Source organism: Oryzias latipes, chromosome 5 (genome assembly GCF_002234675.1).
Source record: "Oryzias latipes chromosome 5, ASM223467v1".
NCBI classification, from domain to species: domain Eukaryota; kingdom Metazoa; phylum Chordata; class Actinopteri; order Beloniformes; family Adrianichthyidae; genus Oryzias; species Oryzias latipes.
The window spans coordinates 29,169,918-29,185,495 of NC_019863.2; the positions used below are offsets into that span (position 1 = coordinate 29,169,918).

Consider the following 15,578-nt stretch of genomic DNA (forward strand, 5'->3'; position numbering starts at 1 on the left):
CAATTTTGTCCACCACTGTATATAGACACACACGGATTGTTAAAACAAGTTAGGACAATTTTATTAGTAAGCTACCTATTTTATTCCTTACTCTCATGCTGAAGACATGATACCTCATAATTGTCTTTTGATCAGAGACTCTTCTTCTTTGTGATAAAAATGGACATAATTATCATCAGTTTCCATGACGATTTATCTTGGATGATCGGTTCTAAAAAGTATAGATAAAATAGGAAAACCATTGCAGAGGAGAAACAAAAAAAGGTTTTTAAATGTTGATTTTAAACGCTGAGAAAACACAAAAATGTTCTTTTTTATTTGTGTTTAAAGAGGGAACTTCAAAGATGAGAAAAATAAAATCACAAAAGGAGACAAAATGTTTTTTGTTTTGGACTCATTTATTTTGCTGAGGGAAGAACTGATCTTTTATTAAATATCTTTTTACAATATTTACATGTAAAACATTACATGGCTTAGGTTCATGCACAATGTCTTATCTATAAAAAAAACTGTACACACATTTACACTCAGGAGGGAGTAGTCTGCGCAACAAAAGGCACAAATGACTTTTGACCCTGCATTTGTGACCCAAGAGAAGATTTTTCACAGACAATGTCACAGATTGAGGTAACAGCACATCACACACCTGGACTAAAATCCACTGGAGCAGCAACAGAGGAGATGTGTGGTTAAGTGGGACGGATGTTTACTGTCAAAACAGCAGGGCTGCAAAGTGCCCTCTGCATCAGGAGCCTTCAAGATTGTGTCTAAATGCAATAGCATCCCATCAGCAGCCTGAGGCCTGGTCGGTCTTTTCTGCCTTTAATGATGAAGCAAGCAATCGCAGAACAGCTTCCAGCACAACTGAAGAACGATTTACCATCCTCAGAGTGGGTCTGATATGGATTCAGGATCTTTGGTGGATGATTATCAATGTCCTGAACACACATTCAGTTTGTTAAGGCAGTCAGGCTTGTTAGCTGAGGTGTAACGCTGACATGGTTGTGGATGAAGCACTAAAGCTGGTAATGCACAATCTGATGGGCAACTTGACTCCATATGTTCTGTGGTGTTATACTGGAAATGGTTCATCAGTGAAAATTGGTGCATGCACCCATTAGGACCTACGGCGTTCTAATAGTTATTTGAAACAAATTTGTTTTTTCACAAATAGCAAATATGCTTTTCTAGTCGAGAGAAAAAAAGTTTCTGTGAATCATTGCTGGAAAGGTTAATAACATACAATGACAAACAATGTTTATTTGTCTGCTTTGCTGTGAGCTCTGGTGACTATTTCTATTTTTCTTTGAAAAAAGTAGGTATATTTCCATAATTACACAAAAGAAAAACACCTACAGGAGGTTTCCCACTATTCTGTTGCTTATATTTTATCCACCATTTAAGTAATTTGCATTATGAGAAAACACAAGGAGATAAACTGTTCCGCCATACGAACCAGAATAAACGAGGATTAGCTTGAACGGTGATTGGACACAATGTTTATGAAATTCCCACAGTTTATTAAGGGGAGCAAAACTGTCTTTTTGCGGCGTGGAGTAAAAAAAAACGTTGCAGATCTTTAGACGGTTAGGGTCATGAAGAAGATCTCTCAGGAGTATCTACAACAGATTGCATGCAGCTTTGTCCAGGTGAACATCCCCAGTTTCTATTAAAAAAAACAAGCTATAAAAAGCATGAAATTGCCTTTTTTTTCCTTCTAAACTATTACCCTACATGAAGTGTCAGGAAATACTCACATTACAGACTTCTATCCCTACTGAGAAGCTACAACAGATCACAAGGTCTGTCATTTCAGCCTTTTCTGGGGTCATAAATGGTTTTTCTGTAAACTAACTCTAAAACATGGCTCGGTTCTTATTCATAAAACAGCAGCATGGAGAGTGTTCACAGAAAAGGTTTCCTTTTCAAAGTGCGTGGAAAGCTAAGCGAGCTCAGCAGAGTCAGCGAACCTCAACTGCATCTCTTCAGCAATAATTGGAAAAGGTATGAGAACTATTTACAAACCATTAAGTACAGGAGCGATGCCGACATGGGCGGAAGTACAGAACCCAAACGCGGAACTGCTTTTGCCAGATGCTTAAGTCATTTCTGCTGTTTAAATGTCCTCAATAACTCCTCCAGGTAGGAAAATCTTGGGAAGAACACTTTTTGAATATTTTAGCAACATCTTTTGGCAATACAGAGACAAATGGCTTTGTCAAACAACCTGTTAGTGGATAAATGTAAAAGCACAGGGCACATGGAAGCGCCTAAAGCTACCAAATATTCTCTAATCATGAGTACAAGTCTAAGGAAAAAACAAAGAGGAAGCATGTCAATGTAATGTTACCATGAAAAAAGGCAGTAAGCTGCTGAGCAGGACAACTTGACTAATTGGCACCCGCAAATTCAGTGAAGGGCCTGGTGAACTCAAGCATATGTCCCCTGCTGACCACACTTTGTGCCACACGTTCCAGTTTTAGAGGCAAACTGATACAAACAAATGATACAATATATATTATTAACAGGTTATTATGATAAAAAATCAGTGCATGTTTCAAGAGTTTCAAGGCCTTTCAGCTGGAAACATCTTCATTCACAAAAGCACAGTCTATTAACAGGAAGTAAAGGGAGTCAAACGTCAAATGAAAAAAAGCGGTTACAATACTTATGGTACCTTTTTTGTGTCAAAATGTAAAAAAATAATGTTGAAAAACCTATTTCACTTAAGCAAGGCCTTTGATTTGGTTAATTCAGAAAGCTAGCTAAATTCACAAAGTCAAGTTCTGACTCAGTGTGACCAAAAAAAACAAAAATATCCTTCATCCATTACCTGAGTTTCTCATTTAAAAAATACATTACTACAAAAAGTGTGATCAGATTAACGCTAAATTCACATGTTCAGTAACCCTTTGACCCACCCAAAACAACACTAAACACCAAAATTGCCTCACACATGTTGGAAACATGAAACAGCAGCAAACATTTATCAGGGCATAGTTTAAAGAAAGCTTTTTGAACTTTTTCTTTTTAATTAACACCTATTTTAAATGCTGTTTAAAGATCCATGGGTCACTTGATTAACTACAGACTGATCCTCTCTGGGTCTTTTTTGAGAAAAAAGTGCACAAAATGAGCCAAAGTGGGGGGGGGGGGGGGGGGGGTTGCCAAAGAAGAAGTGACATTGCTGAGATGAAAAAATGAAGTGTGAACGTTGGGGTTTTAATCAAGCGCAACAACGAGGAGATTAAAAATACAGCTCCTTATTTCAGAGCATTCCATGAAAAAAGCCAGCGTTCATGAAGTGCTGTGAAGCCCTTCTCAGAGCCTTCATGAGTCAGACTACAAAAAGGATAATTGAAGTGACTTTTAGGACTTGCTGTTGCCTGTAGGTGTGTTTGTGAATTTGTTTCATTTAAAAAACAGAAAATCAACACAGTTAGACATGCCAAGACCTATCAGGCAAGATGGATAAGCGAAACATCTTGTGTTTGTGTGTTGGTGGCATGTGCACGATGTGCGCACGTTACACACACGGATAAACACATTTTGTACATCAGTACGTGGGGACTGGAAGTTTTATTGCTGCCTGTGAAATGCAGCAGTGGGTGGAAGAAAATTTGGAATTTTTAATGAAGAAAAGAACTCTTCTCTGCGATGACCTACTTTCACCCAAGTAATCTGACTATAAAGAAGGTCTCTGACAAAAACAGGTTTCTAAAGAGGTGCAGAAGTCAGGTCCAGTCTATAAGGTTGGTCAGAGTAAAAATGAAAACTGCTGGGGTTCTTCTTACCATTTCCCTGAAGTATAAATAGCAGGTGGGAGCCATGAGCTACAGGGCAAGGAGATAACGAAGTGGCACTTTAGCCTCAACGCACAGCCAACCTTCACAACTGAGCGAGCGCTGCTGTGGTCGTATGTCGGTGTTGGTCAGGACCAACTTTAGTTGAGATACGGTGAGCGTAGAAGCATGCTTGTAAGGTCAGCAGCCAGACAGTCCGATGGCGGTCAGTTACAGAGGACGTATCATAACCGGGATGAAGAGCCTGGCATTAAATAGTCACGTCAATGCATAAAGCACAGAGTATTCAAACTCAGACACCCGTAGAAATGTGCGCTCCTACCTCCAAGTCCAACTAAGTGAGGTAGAGAAAACAATAAATTAATTGAAAAAAACAGCCTAATAACAATAAAAACAGCTCCATGATTGATGGAATTTAAAACATAAGATGACAATGCAGCTGCAGAACAGCCACAAGCCTTGTAAAGCAGGAACATAAGTCCAACAGATTCAGCTCTCACTGTCCTAAACCTCAGTGAAAGAACAGAAGGACACTTTTATTTAATACCAGGCTGTGTGTGGGGGGGGTTGTTTTCATGTGAGGGGAGGGGTTTCGCCTGGAGGACGCACCGGCAGACTGATGCAGTTTGTCTTTTCTGAGCAGCACCACACCTCAATGGCACTTTTAACAAATGGCAGTACAAAAAGTCTGAAAGGTTTTTTTTTTTCTTCTTCTTTTTGTAGAAAGACGCAGATGATTCTTGAGTATATATTCAAAACCCCAACTGCTGTGGAAACTGCAACTTCAGAGTAAGAATCTCGTTGCTTAAAGTGAGCGGGTCACAGATCTGAGGAGGAAGCTGAAGCAAGACGGCTGATCCACAGTCACTTTGTTTCTCACCTCTTCCTCCACACCTTTGACAGCCAGATTTTCACCGTCTTGTCGCTGGAGAGGAAAAAAAGAGACGGGATGTTAACAAAGAAAGAAAGAAGGGAACGAGTGAGGGAGGAATTGAGAGAATTCAATATCACACACAACATAAATATGCACACGATTAAAGTCACAAGAACGGTAACATGTGATCAAAATATGATTGCAAGTTTATAAAAAAAAGAATCATCTTGACAGCACCAATAAAGTACATGAGACTAATCTCAGTTCAGTTTCCAGGAGCAGCAGTCCAAGTAAAGATGTTTAAACGTTCCTCTCCTCAGCTACTGCTACAGCTCCTCCAGGAGAACTCCAGGCCAGGCCAGATACACAATCTGTCTGGTTCAATTTAAATTCTGTTTACTTATAAGCATGTTCAGGGTTTGCCACAGGGCTTCCTTGCAGTTGGACATGCACAACGGTTGTTCTGGACAAATGCTTTAACTCTCGATGTGGAGGAGCAGTGGCACTGGAGGAAACCTCAGACCCTCTGAGGAGAATTTTTTTTCTTAGGCCAGGCTACAAAGCAGATTGACCAGTAAACTGAGGGCTTCGCCTTCAGATTGAGCTTTTTCTTCCCAATAATAGACCGCAAAAAACCCAGCACAGTAGATGCTGCACTGATCCCTCCTTCAGAACAGAAATGTCTTCCAGCAGGCTGTGCCAGGAAGTTCTGTCCATAAGAGGGAAGAACACAGATCGTGGCAAAGGCCACCACATGGAGTCCACACCGGTATCAAGTCAAACTTGCTGCTGCTCATGAAAAATGATGACATGTGAACTGGAACGTGCAGACACTCATCATCACAGTTTAACTCTGGACTTCATATTGCACAGTGATAAAAACAGTTACAAAATAACTGAATGCATCTTTAGTTACAAGATGTTAAGATGATTATTAAACTCATAATCTGCAAAACTGCAAAAAATGAACTCGATCAAATTATATGAACCACGTCTTACATCAAGCAATGTGGTCCAGGAATTCACTGAACCTTCCTGTTACATTAAATTTAGCCTAACTTTTTTTTAATCAATCTGGTGTTTAAACATGTTTGAAATGTTTTTTTAATCCTAATATTCTCAGTGGATCTCATAAGTCAGTTTTTTTATTTTATTTTCTTCCTTTCACTTAAATATGTTTTTCCTGCTTCCAACTGTTTGTTTGCGATTGATAGAGGCAGGCTGAGAGCCTCAAGAAAAAGTAAAACTTTTAAAATGTTCAATTTTCTTTTACCGTGTTTTTACGAATCCGTAAATTCAGACTAACGAGACACATGAATCTGTCCAATTTTTCTTTAGAAAGGGCTACTTCATGCTGGGCTAATCATGTTTTTGCTGGTATGATCAATTCTAGAATTGATCAAACTTTGAACTGTACTTTACTAATGTAGCCATTTTAAAATTTAAGCCACATACATCAATTACAGCCCACTATTTCAAAATGTTTATTATTTCTCCTACTAGTTTCCAAACCTAAATATAAAGTGACAGCCCGAAGCCAAATTATGTTTGGAAACAGCGACGCTCAGTCCTAAACTTTAGGACAGAGTGTTGTTTACTTCTCTGAAGCAGAAAAATGCACCAAAATGTTTGGTTTGGACACATGAGCACAAGATTGTTATTTAGAGCAGAACAACAAAGTTAGAGGAAAAGCTGTTGGCCCTTACAGAGTCAGTGATGAGAGAATTAAAGCCAGATAAGATGACATGAACAAAAAAAGATGCATAATCTGATTACAGCGCTAAAGCATTGGCAGAGGGAGGTAGAGAAATAAAAACATTTTTAAAGGGATGGGAAAAAGAAAGTAAGTAAAAAGTATTATAAGTATGAATAATGTAAAAAAATCCAAAGAGCTGTAGAAATGGAGGGGAAAGATGGTGAAGACAGTACCAGAGGAGAGGTGGGGGCGGTGGGCAGAGAATAGGCAATCATGGGAGGCTGGTGGCTCGGCCTTTGATGGCCAAGACCCGACGAGGAAGACATGGGGTCAAGCCTGGCACATAGCTCCAAAGCTTCACCCTGCAGTCGCTGGGGTCAGTGGGACAGGGAGGCAGGGGGCAGAAAAGGAAGAGAAAGGCAGGGGTGATAGTTTGAGAGCCCAGTCAATAGGAAAAGTTCCATCATAGAAATGCTGGTATAGGAGAACGGGAGAAAAACAGAAGTATTGATAGATAAAAGTCATGGTTTTTAGTGAAAAAGAAAGATTAAGAGGAGCATAAGCACAACAGCAAGGTGTAATGTCCACCTGTCACTCTTCTCTGCAACTTACCTAGAGGCAGTGAAGATCTGTCTGGAGTTGGTGCATATGGCATTAATAGGGCTGTCATGACCTCTGACCTCCCCTATCGGTGTGAAGTTGTCTACGTTCCAGACTTTCAGCATGCCGCCACGGCAGCCGCTCAGCAGCATGGGCCGTCCGGGCACATACGCCAGAGCGCACACCCAGTCCTTGTGGGCATTTGGGATTTGCTGCAAAGTGGAGGCAGAGATGCATTTAGATTCAAATCACGCAAATCCATGCATGACACAAGAATCCGCCGCCACGTGCGTCTCCTGGGTTTCTGTGTTCTTTAAACAGCGGCCGACAAAACTCACATGTTCAGTGTTTTATTTTTGGCGGATGTAAATTACCATCAGTGTGCCAGCGGAGTCCTTGAACGAATGTAGTGCACTACAGCGTTGCCTGGCAACATAAAAGTACAAGCGCGGCTGAGACGTGCTTGGAGACTGTTTTTAGGTTCAATGCTGTAGTTATTCTTGGACTGTATGTCTGTGCACTTTGTACTTTACAATGAATTCAAATGGAATTGTGAACTGTAAAGTACTGCTGGTTGCCAGTCACAAAACCAGGCTATAAAATAGCCTTTTAGTCCATTTTAAAGAAAAAAACATTAATTTTTCATGTAACAATTTAGTTTATCGTTCCTTTGGGTAAAACTACACTCCAAATGTTGCCTAAAGGATTTTTTGAGATGATTTATTACTTTTTTCTTTATGCTTCTGGTAGAAACATTAATTGAAACCTTTATAACATTTAAATACCAATATTTGAATCCAGAGCAAACATGCAGAGACCAATTCAAATTTTTATGTTGAGCTTCATCAAACTTTTATGACTCCTCCAGCTTTGGTTTTATGTTGTTCTATTATTCCATTGGTTTGAGTCAACTGGGAGGAACAACCTCTTTGATTGAGCTGTAGCATACGTGCACAGAAAAAAAAATCCTTTACTGTTTTAAAAACGCCTATTTCCTGCATCTTTAGGACTTGTGTTCATTCAATATAACTATCCAAAGTTACCATTTTTATGTATGAAATACTTTAAAAAAGTTAATCCCTCAATTCTCAGGGTAAATTAAGTATTTCCTGATACTATAACGCAGAAAACAATCTTATTTATCCAAAGATATTGACCTACTACTCATTTAAGGCATTCATGAAGACTGCAGGTCTAGACAGTGCGCTGAACCTTTTTTCTTCAATGATTTGTGAACCTCACTGGTGTCCATGGATTACATAACATCTTTCCTCCTTTATCCACCTTTGTCATGGTAGGAAGAACACCTCAATGTAAGGGTGGGGTCATCTAAGATAGCACAATTTTAAAACAGCTCAAGATGCTAATGACCTCTACTTTGAAAGTGTTTTGATTCTTCCAAACTTAACGTCCTGTTTGGAATTTCATAGCATAAATGTAATCCATTTGATTCTGTAAATATACTGCTGCATTTGTTTAAAGTCCCTCTCTGTTAATCTTTTTTTTTATTGTAAAAGCGTTCCCAGTGGTCTTTTAATTATGAGTATGTAGTTTTTAGGCAAAATCAAACAAATTGGGCGTGATCATTGGAACACTGAGAGCTCTCTGTTTACAAAGTCTCCCACTAGCTCATACCCCCCACTTTACATTACAGGTGCAACAAAAATGGTCAGCAGTATTGGAGCTATCCAGCCGTACAGTTTTGAGTCAGATTTTAGCTCAGACGAGTAAAACTACGGCATGGATCTAGTCATCTACAAGTGGATGCATCAGAATGGAGTGGAGCAGGGAGCTTGTGGCCCCACCCAGCATATTTTCTATCAAATACGCTCTTTTTCAAGGAGCATCTTTTCGTCAGCTCTCTATTGAAGGAAGAAATGCTCAGATATGCAACTTTACGCATTTTCTTCATATGTCCTCCATCATGAGAAACTGAAAATGGTATTAATACTAAAAACGGGATTTTCATCTGAGTGGGTCTTTAAATGGTGCATAAGTTCACAGACTGCGGGAAATGGGTGCGAAGAATCCTAGGTCCCTGTACTTATAAGTAGGAATGGGGCGATATGTCGGAGCCAGCATCGGTATCGGCCGATATTTGTGAAATTTCAGTTTATTGGTATCGGTCGGATATTTAAAAAATCTACCGATACTCTTCTGAATCTTTTCAGAAACACTTTATTTTTAAAATGTATACTTGTTCCTAATAGATTGGGAAGCTTATGTTCACAGTCATTGTCAGTAATTGGCTGTTTTCAGGTCAATTAAATTTTTCATAGGGATACATTTTGTTCCAAATATATCTCTAGCAATGGGGAGCTTATGGTTCACAGTTATATCCAATATTGAATAAATGTTCTGAATGCTTACAAATATATTTATATGAAAGTTTGAAAGTGACACTTGTTCCTATTAGATCCTTTGCTGTGTGTTTAAAAAGTCAAGTACTTTTCTGTGACTCCAGTACAGAAAAGTTGTCCATTTATAATAAAGAAACAAAAAGGAAATCTAAACTTTGTGTTACTGTAGACACTTAAGTATTGGTATCGACAAATATCGGCCACAGTTGCAGGCGAAATATCGGTTATCGACCGGAAAAAAAATCTATCAGCCCATCCCTACTTATAAGAAATGACCAATCAGCTGACAACCATCTTCAGGGCTTCAAGTTTTCTGTGAAAAAGAACAAATTGTTTTTTTTCTCTTTAGTTCTGCTGACATTTCATAATTAAGTCCTTCATGTCTATTGTTTCAAAATGTACATGTAAGATTTTTTTTCTCTCTTGAAAGTCTCTTAAAATGTAAAACAAAAGTAATCAGTAGTTACTTAGATAAATAGATGCAAAAAAATAAAAGATTTAGATTGTTAGAGTCAAGCAACATCAATCAATTTAAATCATTAGCGTGGTCCTAATTATGTATCGAACAACCATCTTTCAAAATCTGCTCAGAAAAAGTGATCTTAAAAAAAGAGGAAGCAACACTGACTCTCAAAATAAAAGCATTTTCACATGTGAAATGAAACCAAAGTTATTCAAAACAGAGCGATAAATATTTATTTAAAGCAAAGCGAGTGATAGAAAAAAAGCTAAAATAGGAGGAACACCAAAGGTTTCTAGTACACTGGGAAATGTTCGCATTCATCACCATGGTGTGCATGGTGGAGGACATGAAAAAGCCACCGCTCCTCCGAAAGAACAGTGAACACATCTGTAGTATCCTAAAGGTCGGCTGAAAAAGAGAAACAATCGACATCCAGCAAATATCTTTTCACATCAAGCTAGAAAATATCTGCTTTGTTTAAAAGGGAAGTGCTGTTTGGGGGGAAAGGAAAACAACAAATAAAATAAATAACAAAAGTAAAATGTCAGGACATTTATCCAACAGCTTAATCTTAACATAAGGTTGGTCTGAAAAAGAGTAAAAATCCCTGACTTACTCATATTTCCAGGGTGCTCAAAGAGAAATACAAGTTTGAACTATTGTTTCAATCTTTTACAAATGTCTGCATCAAAGGCCTGCAGTTCTTAAAGAAAGAATAATGAAGATGGTGAACAAACTGCATCTTATCCCAGAGCTAAATGTATTTTTGAACAAAATGCAAAATATAAGTATGTTTTTGTTTGCATTATGAAAATATTCCTTCTAACTTGTTCAAAAAGAAAACTGAAGACAAGAATATAAGACTATATATCTAATCTTTTGAGCCAAGTTTTTACCAAAGAGTGATGCAACAAGCCCCATAATTACAGTGAGATGCAGTAATACACATGAGATTATAGAGTAAAGCCACTTTATATTGCTGCCATGGCTGCTAAAGACACGCAGCACTGCAGGTTTCGCTCCTCATTTCGTCACAATGTTGTTAGAAAATGCAGAGACATCCCAGGGAGTTGTGTGTGTTTTCATGCCTCCTTGTACATGTCTGCAATAATGCTGCCCCCAGAAAAGTACAGATTGCCATCACAACCAGCACTGTAACACAGTCACTGTTGCTCACATCAATCGGGTTGGACCGTTTTGTCTTTGCTTTACAGCTCAGAGTTATTTTTTTTCCGAAAGTAAGCCCAAAGTACAGATGGTACCCCTTCAAATAAAAATAAATAATAATAATGTAAACAGAACAAATGAATATTGTGATCTGTGTGTAATATTGCATGTTTTTTTAAACAGCTCACTATTTCCTGCATTCTGATTGGCTGTTGACCTTGTCAATCAATCCCGCTTGTGCCCTGCCTCCTTTACAGATACATTCAGATCTCCAGATCTACATAACACTTTCATCTCATGCAGATGCTTCTTCTTTCTTTTTATAAAACTGGATTTATTTTTCTATGAAGGTCTGAACTTTGAGAGTTTAAACAAGAGAGAAAAGTGTGAAAATGTTCATGTCTGTCTGAGAAAAGTGGATAAAGTGTGTGTGGGTTCCAACCTTAAAACATGTGTAATTCTACCTCTGCATAAACACTGTTTTCAAATAGTCAAAGACAACACTTAAATCTACTTTCAACTGAATTTTTGTTTGGTGACTTAAAGATTGAAGATTTCACACTTAATAAAGTGAATCAGGCCAACCAAAGCTAGCTGAACAGATCAAATTCTTATGATGGTTACGATTCACGTGGGTTTCCCTCATTAAGGATTTGTACTGCAAGTAACATTATTAAAGTATTCATGCTCATGACACGACTTCATCAGTTCCAAGAAGCCAAAATCCCATAGATTTCTTTTTTTTTTTTGTTTTTTTAACTTGTCCTGTCCAACAGCTGGGCAGGCAGATGAGAGCTGAAGGCCTCTTGTGTTGGACATATTTTACTTTAACAACAGGGGTTATGAATCTTCTGACAAACCAGAGGTATGTCTGAATCCCATTGATTTCTATTGAGAAATACAAAGCTATTACTCAGTCATTTTTATCAGAAAAAACATTCTGGCTTTTCAGTAGTTCAAGTTATAATCTGATCAATCAGGTGCCTCAACAAAAGTATGTGGTCAGATTTCGTGAGGTCGCCTTCAAGTGGTAGGGGTGTGGCATTCCAACAAGCTCACTACTGATGGGCGAGAGCGGTTGCCATAGAAATATTGACTCAGGCCGACTTTGGACCAATCCCTGCTTACTGACAACATCTGGCTCCAACATGGAAACGTCCGTTTTGCAAAAATAATGACGACTTAACTGACTTAATTTAGTTAGAGGCGCAAGTACCGGTAAGTCATTTTCTATGGGTGACGTCACACTCACTCTATCCAGTTCTCATATAATGTTTTGTTTTGTGAGATTCCTGTAACTTGGCTTCTAGGTTAATAATGAGTCACTTTTAAATGCACTTGCAGAAAAAAAAGTAATATGGTTAACTGATCTGAGTAAAGTCAGGTCTGTTGCGCAACAGATCTGCACTTTCCCCAAATGACAGAAGGAGAGGTGAAGTGAAGGTGAGGTCATGAAACCTACTAGTTTGCAGTCATTTATATCACTGCCATAAACGGCACAAACTAAAATCAAAATGTGTAAGACACACCCCGTAAGGGTTTGACATTCACCTGTCAATCAAAAGGCCTCCTCTGTGTGAAATTTCAAGGCGAGAAAAGAAAAACTATAAGAGGAATGTCTGCCAGTACCTTGGAAATTAAACGTCAGAGGGAAAAAAAAGGTTTTGAAGTCAGTTTGTAGTGACGTTTGTTCACATTACATGAATTCAACTTGAATCAGCCACTGTCCTCCAAGTGGACACTTAAAGAACTGCATCTGTTTTCAGTGAATTTTCAAACAAGCTTTAATATAGGCTTTTTTTGTGACTCCTAACCTTTCAAAGAGATCCCTCCTAATGCAGAGAGGTTGTGTGGCCTCTGATTAAAAAATAAATAAAAAGCATTTATAAAAAGCTGGAGTCTTTGACACTACCAAGAAATATTTGATCATTGTGTAAAAATCTACAGTTCAGATCTTAATGCAGAAATAAGTAAAGATTAAATGTCATGATGAATTATACATTGTACAAAACAGCAGAACTTGTTATTTTCTGAATTTGAAACTTGTTTCAACTTAAGAACGATATATTTTGAAAATGTTTCAAATGTGTTAAAAACCCAAAGAGTACTTTGGGTTTTATTAGAGATTCACAAAAACTAAAAGAACAAGACATGTGTAGAGCATGACTGCAGGAGGAAGATGCTTTTGTCATTTATGGGCTGCACTTTCAGCCAGGAAAGATAAAAATGTATATATTTATGAAAACACAGTGTAGCTGAGACATTTACAGAACATCTACCACACTATCTGCAACAACTTCACACTAGAGGGTAAAAATACATTATTGCTTTGCAGCACCTCATAGAGTGAAACAACGGTTACATAAGGGCGGTGAGCCGGTAAAACACACAATTGCTTTCGGAGGCAAAATTAGGACATTCATAATCTAGATGTTGTTCACCAAAGTCAAGTGCACTGTAATTGTTACCATATTGCTTAAGACATCCCTCCAGGCCTAACCTTTTGGAGTGTGTGTTTTATTGTAGTGGTCAGTGTGGAGCAGCTCCCCTACAGTAATTCTGGAGAAAGCTGACTTCCAGACTCTACTGTAATATTGTCTATGGCACCCCAAGCCACAATTTGATCTTATTACATAATTAGAAAGAGACGACCAAGTTCAAGAGGCTGTAAAACGGACTGTTTTGGCTAAATGAGGCTGAGGTCACTTTCTGCCGTTGAAGACTGAGGTTTTTTTTGATCCTCACTTAAAGAAATAATAATAATAACGCCTGATGTTCTGGTTATGTCTGTTCAGATGAACAGAGGCTAAACAGGAGTTATGGAAAACAACTTGAGAAAGTACTGTGTATGCAAATGAGTGAGCCACATCCGCCCACAAGCTGTAATATTATGCATTATTAACATATGCAGGCACAGAGGATACACAAGAGACAGCAGAGGATTCAGCCCATGCACACACAATAACTTTCTCTTCCTGCGACTGCAGCTGTGTGGCTGGGCTTAGTGGGCTCTCGCGTTAGAAAGCCACTGACAAACTGTTAGGTTGGACATGGTCAGCCCCTCTGGAGTGAACACACCAAGTAGAAAAGATATTGAAGGAACAGAACAGGCGTCTAATTTCACTGTAACACAAACAACAGAATTGAAACACTAAATAAGCTGAACTGGTGAGCTGTTCACAAATACCGCACAGCTGAGGAGAAACACAATACATCTTCGACTTGAACATGAATTTGAAAGTAAAAACTGCAAAATTTCCGCCTCTTCGAACATTTCAGAGGAAGCGAAGCATCACTGACATCAGTCGAGCTGGAAAATTTCTGCAAGCTCACAGCAGTTCATGTTGTGTCAATCAAATGTCCTCATTATTCTGTATGAAGTGCTTCGCTGTTGCAGTTCTGTTTGAAAGGATGGAAAATGAACTCCGAGTCAAACAGGGACGTTAAAGCACACAGCCAACCTATATGAGTACACACCCCAAAATAAATCACAGATGAGCCTAAAGTAGATGTTCATTTCGGAACTGAAATGGAAATTGAATATCTTATTTAAAAAATTACATTTAAATAGAAAACAGTGCAGTTGTGGTTATTCATTTAAAAGATAATCAGGAACTAAATATCAGTTTTTAACTCTTCTATTTAATGCTAAATCAACTGTGTGTAACTTAATGTGATAAATAGTTGAAACTGACAATCTGAAAATGATCTCAGTTTAACAACTGTTCTAAATCAGCTATAGGAGCACAGTAAAAACACAAAACTCTCAACTAAAGTCAAGATTTCCTTGCTTTTGGAGTTCTCCCAGCTTGTACCTGACTTTTCACCTGTACAGAACTTTTCCACTTTTTTCATAACAGAAGGGTTGTAGAACAGGTCAGAAATTGTAAATTGAAGGCACCTTCTGTAAACGTGGACAGATTGCATCTCATCATCCATCTCCTGCATCAAATTAACCGAGAAACTGCCCCCATGCCCAACTTTGCTCATCTATGCTCATCCTTTTTTCATACAGTGACAACACATTTTTCTTCTCTTTTGCTTGAAAATCTTCTTCATCAACTACTTACGCTGAATTGTTGTAAGAATAGCAATCATGGCATGTACCACTCCTCAAGGATTATGCACTAGAGATTGTTCTGAAGTATGAAGGTTTATTTAGTTGTCTCTAAAACAAAATAATGTCTCTGTTCTGGAGAATGAACTGGACTGGAGTATGTAGAGCCATTAGGATTAGGAGATGAGATCATGAGTTATTATGCATTTAAAAATCCTCGTTTTTAGGTCAGATAAAACTCTTCTTCCAGCTCGTTTTCCCTCACACTGCAGAAATCACACTTTTGCACTTTTTTAGGCTCCTTGATTTAAATCAAACTGACCTGTGTGAGTTCTTGCTGCTCCAGCTCCCATTTCTTGATGCCGTTGTCTCTTGAGCCGCTGAACAGCACGTCTCCCTGCACGGCCAAACACTCTATGCCGTCGTAGTGTGGAGGCTCAAAGTTATGGGCTGGACCTACATTACCCAGAGTTCCCTCTGCGACATCGAACACCTGAAGAAAGAATTGACCAAAAGGATAGAGTGGATAAAACTTTCAATCTAAGTGTCAGATCGGGA

The 15,578-nt window shown here is 38.5% G+C and overlaps 1 protein-coding gene across 6 annotated transcripts in view; it reads right to left on the bottom strand.

The window, feature by feature from the left end:
* Positions 1 to 384: 384 nt before the first annotated feature.
* kif21b (kinesin family member 21B) overlaps positions 385 to 15,578 on the bottom strand; it is a 61,612-nt gene continuing 46,418 nt past the window's right edge. For 4 of the 6 annotated variants that reach the window (XM_020703543.2, XM_020703542.2, XM_020703541.2 and 1 more), the window contains 4 exons: positions 15,343 to 15,513; positions 6,986 to 7,185; positions 6,607 to 6,744; positions 385 to 4,728 (listed from right to left, as the gene is read on the bottom strand). In XM_020703543.2, coding sequence (XP_020559202.1) covers positions 6,645 to 6,744; positions 6,986 to 7,185; positions 15,343 to 15,513 — 471 coding nt within the window. In that variant the 3' untranslated portion in view covers positions 385 to 4,728; positions 6,607 to 6,644. The remainder of the gene's footprint in view (positions 4,729 to 6,606; positions 6,745 to 6,985; positions 7,186 to 15,342; positions 15,514 to 15,578) is intronic. The other 2 variants (XM_020703545.2, XM_011475544.3) reach the window with 1 other exon arrangement.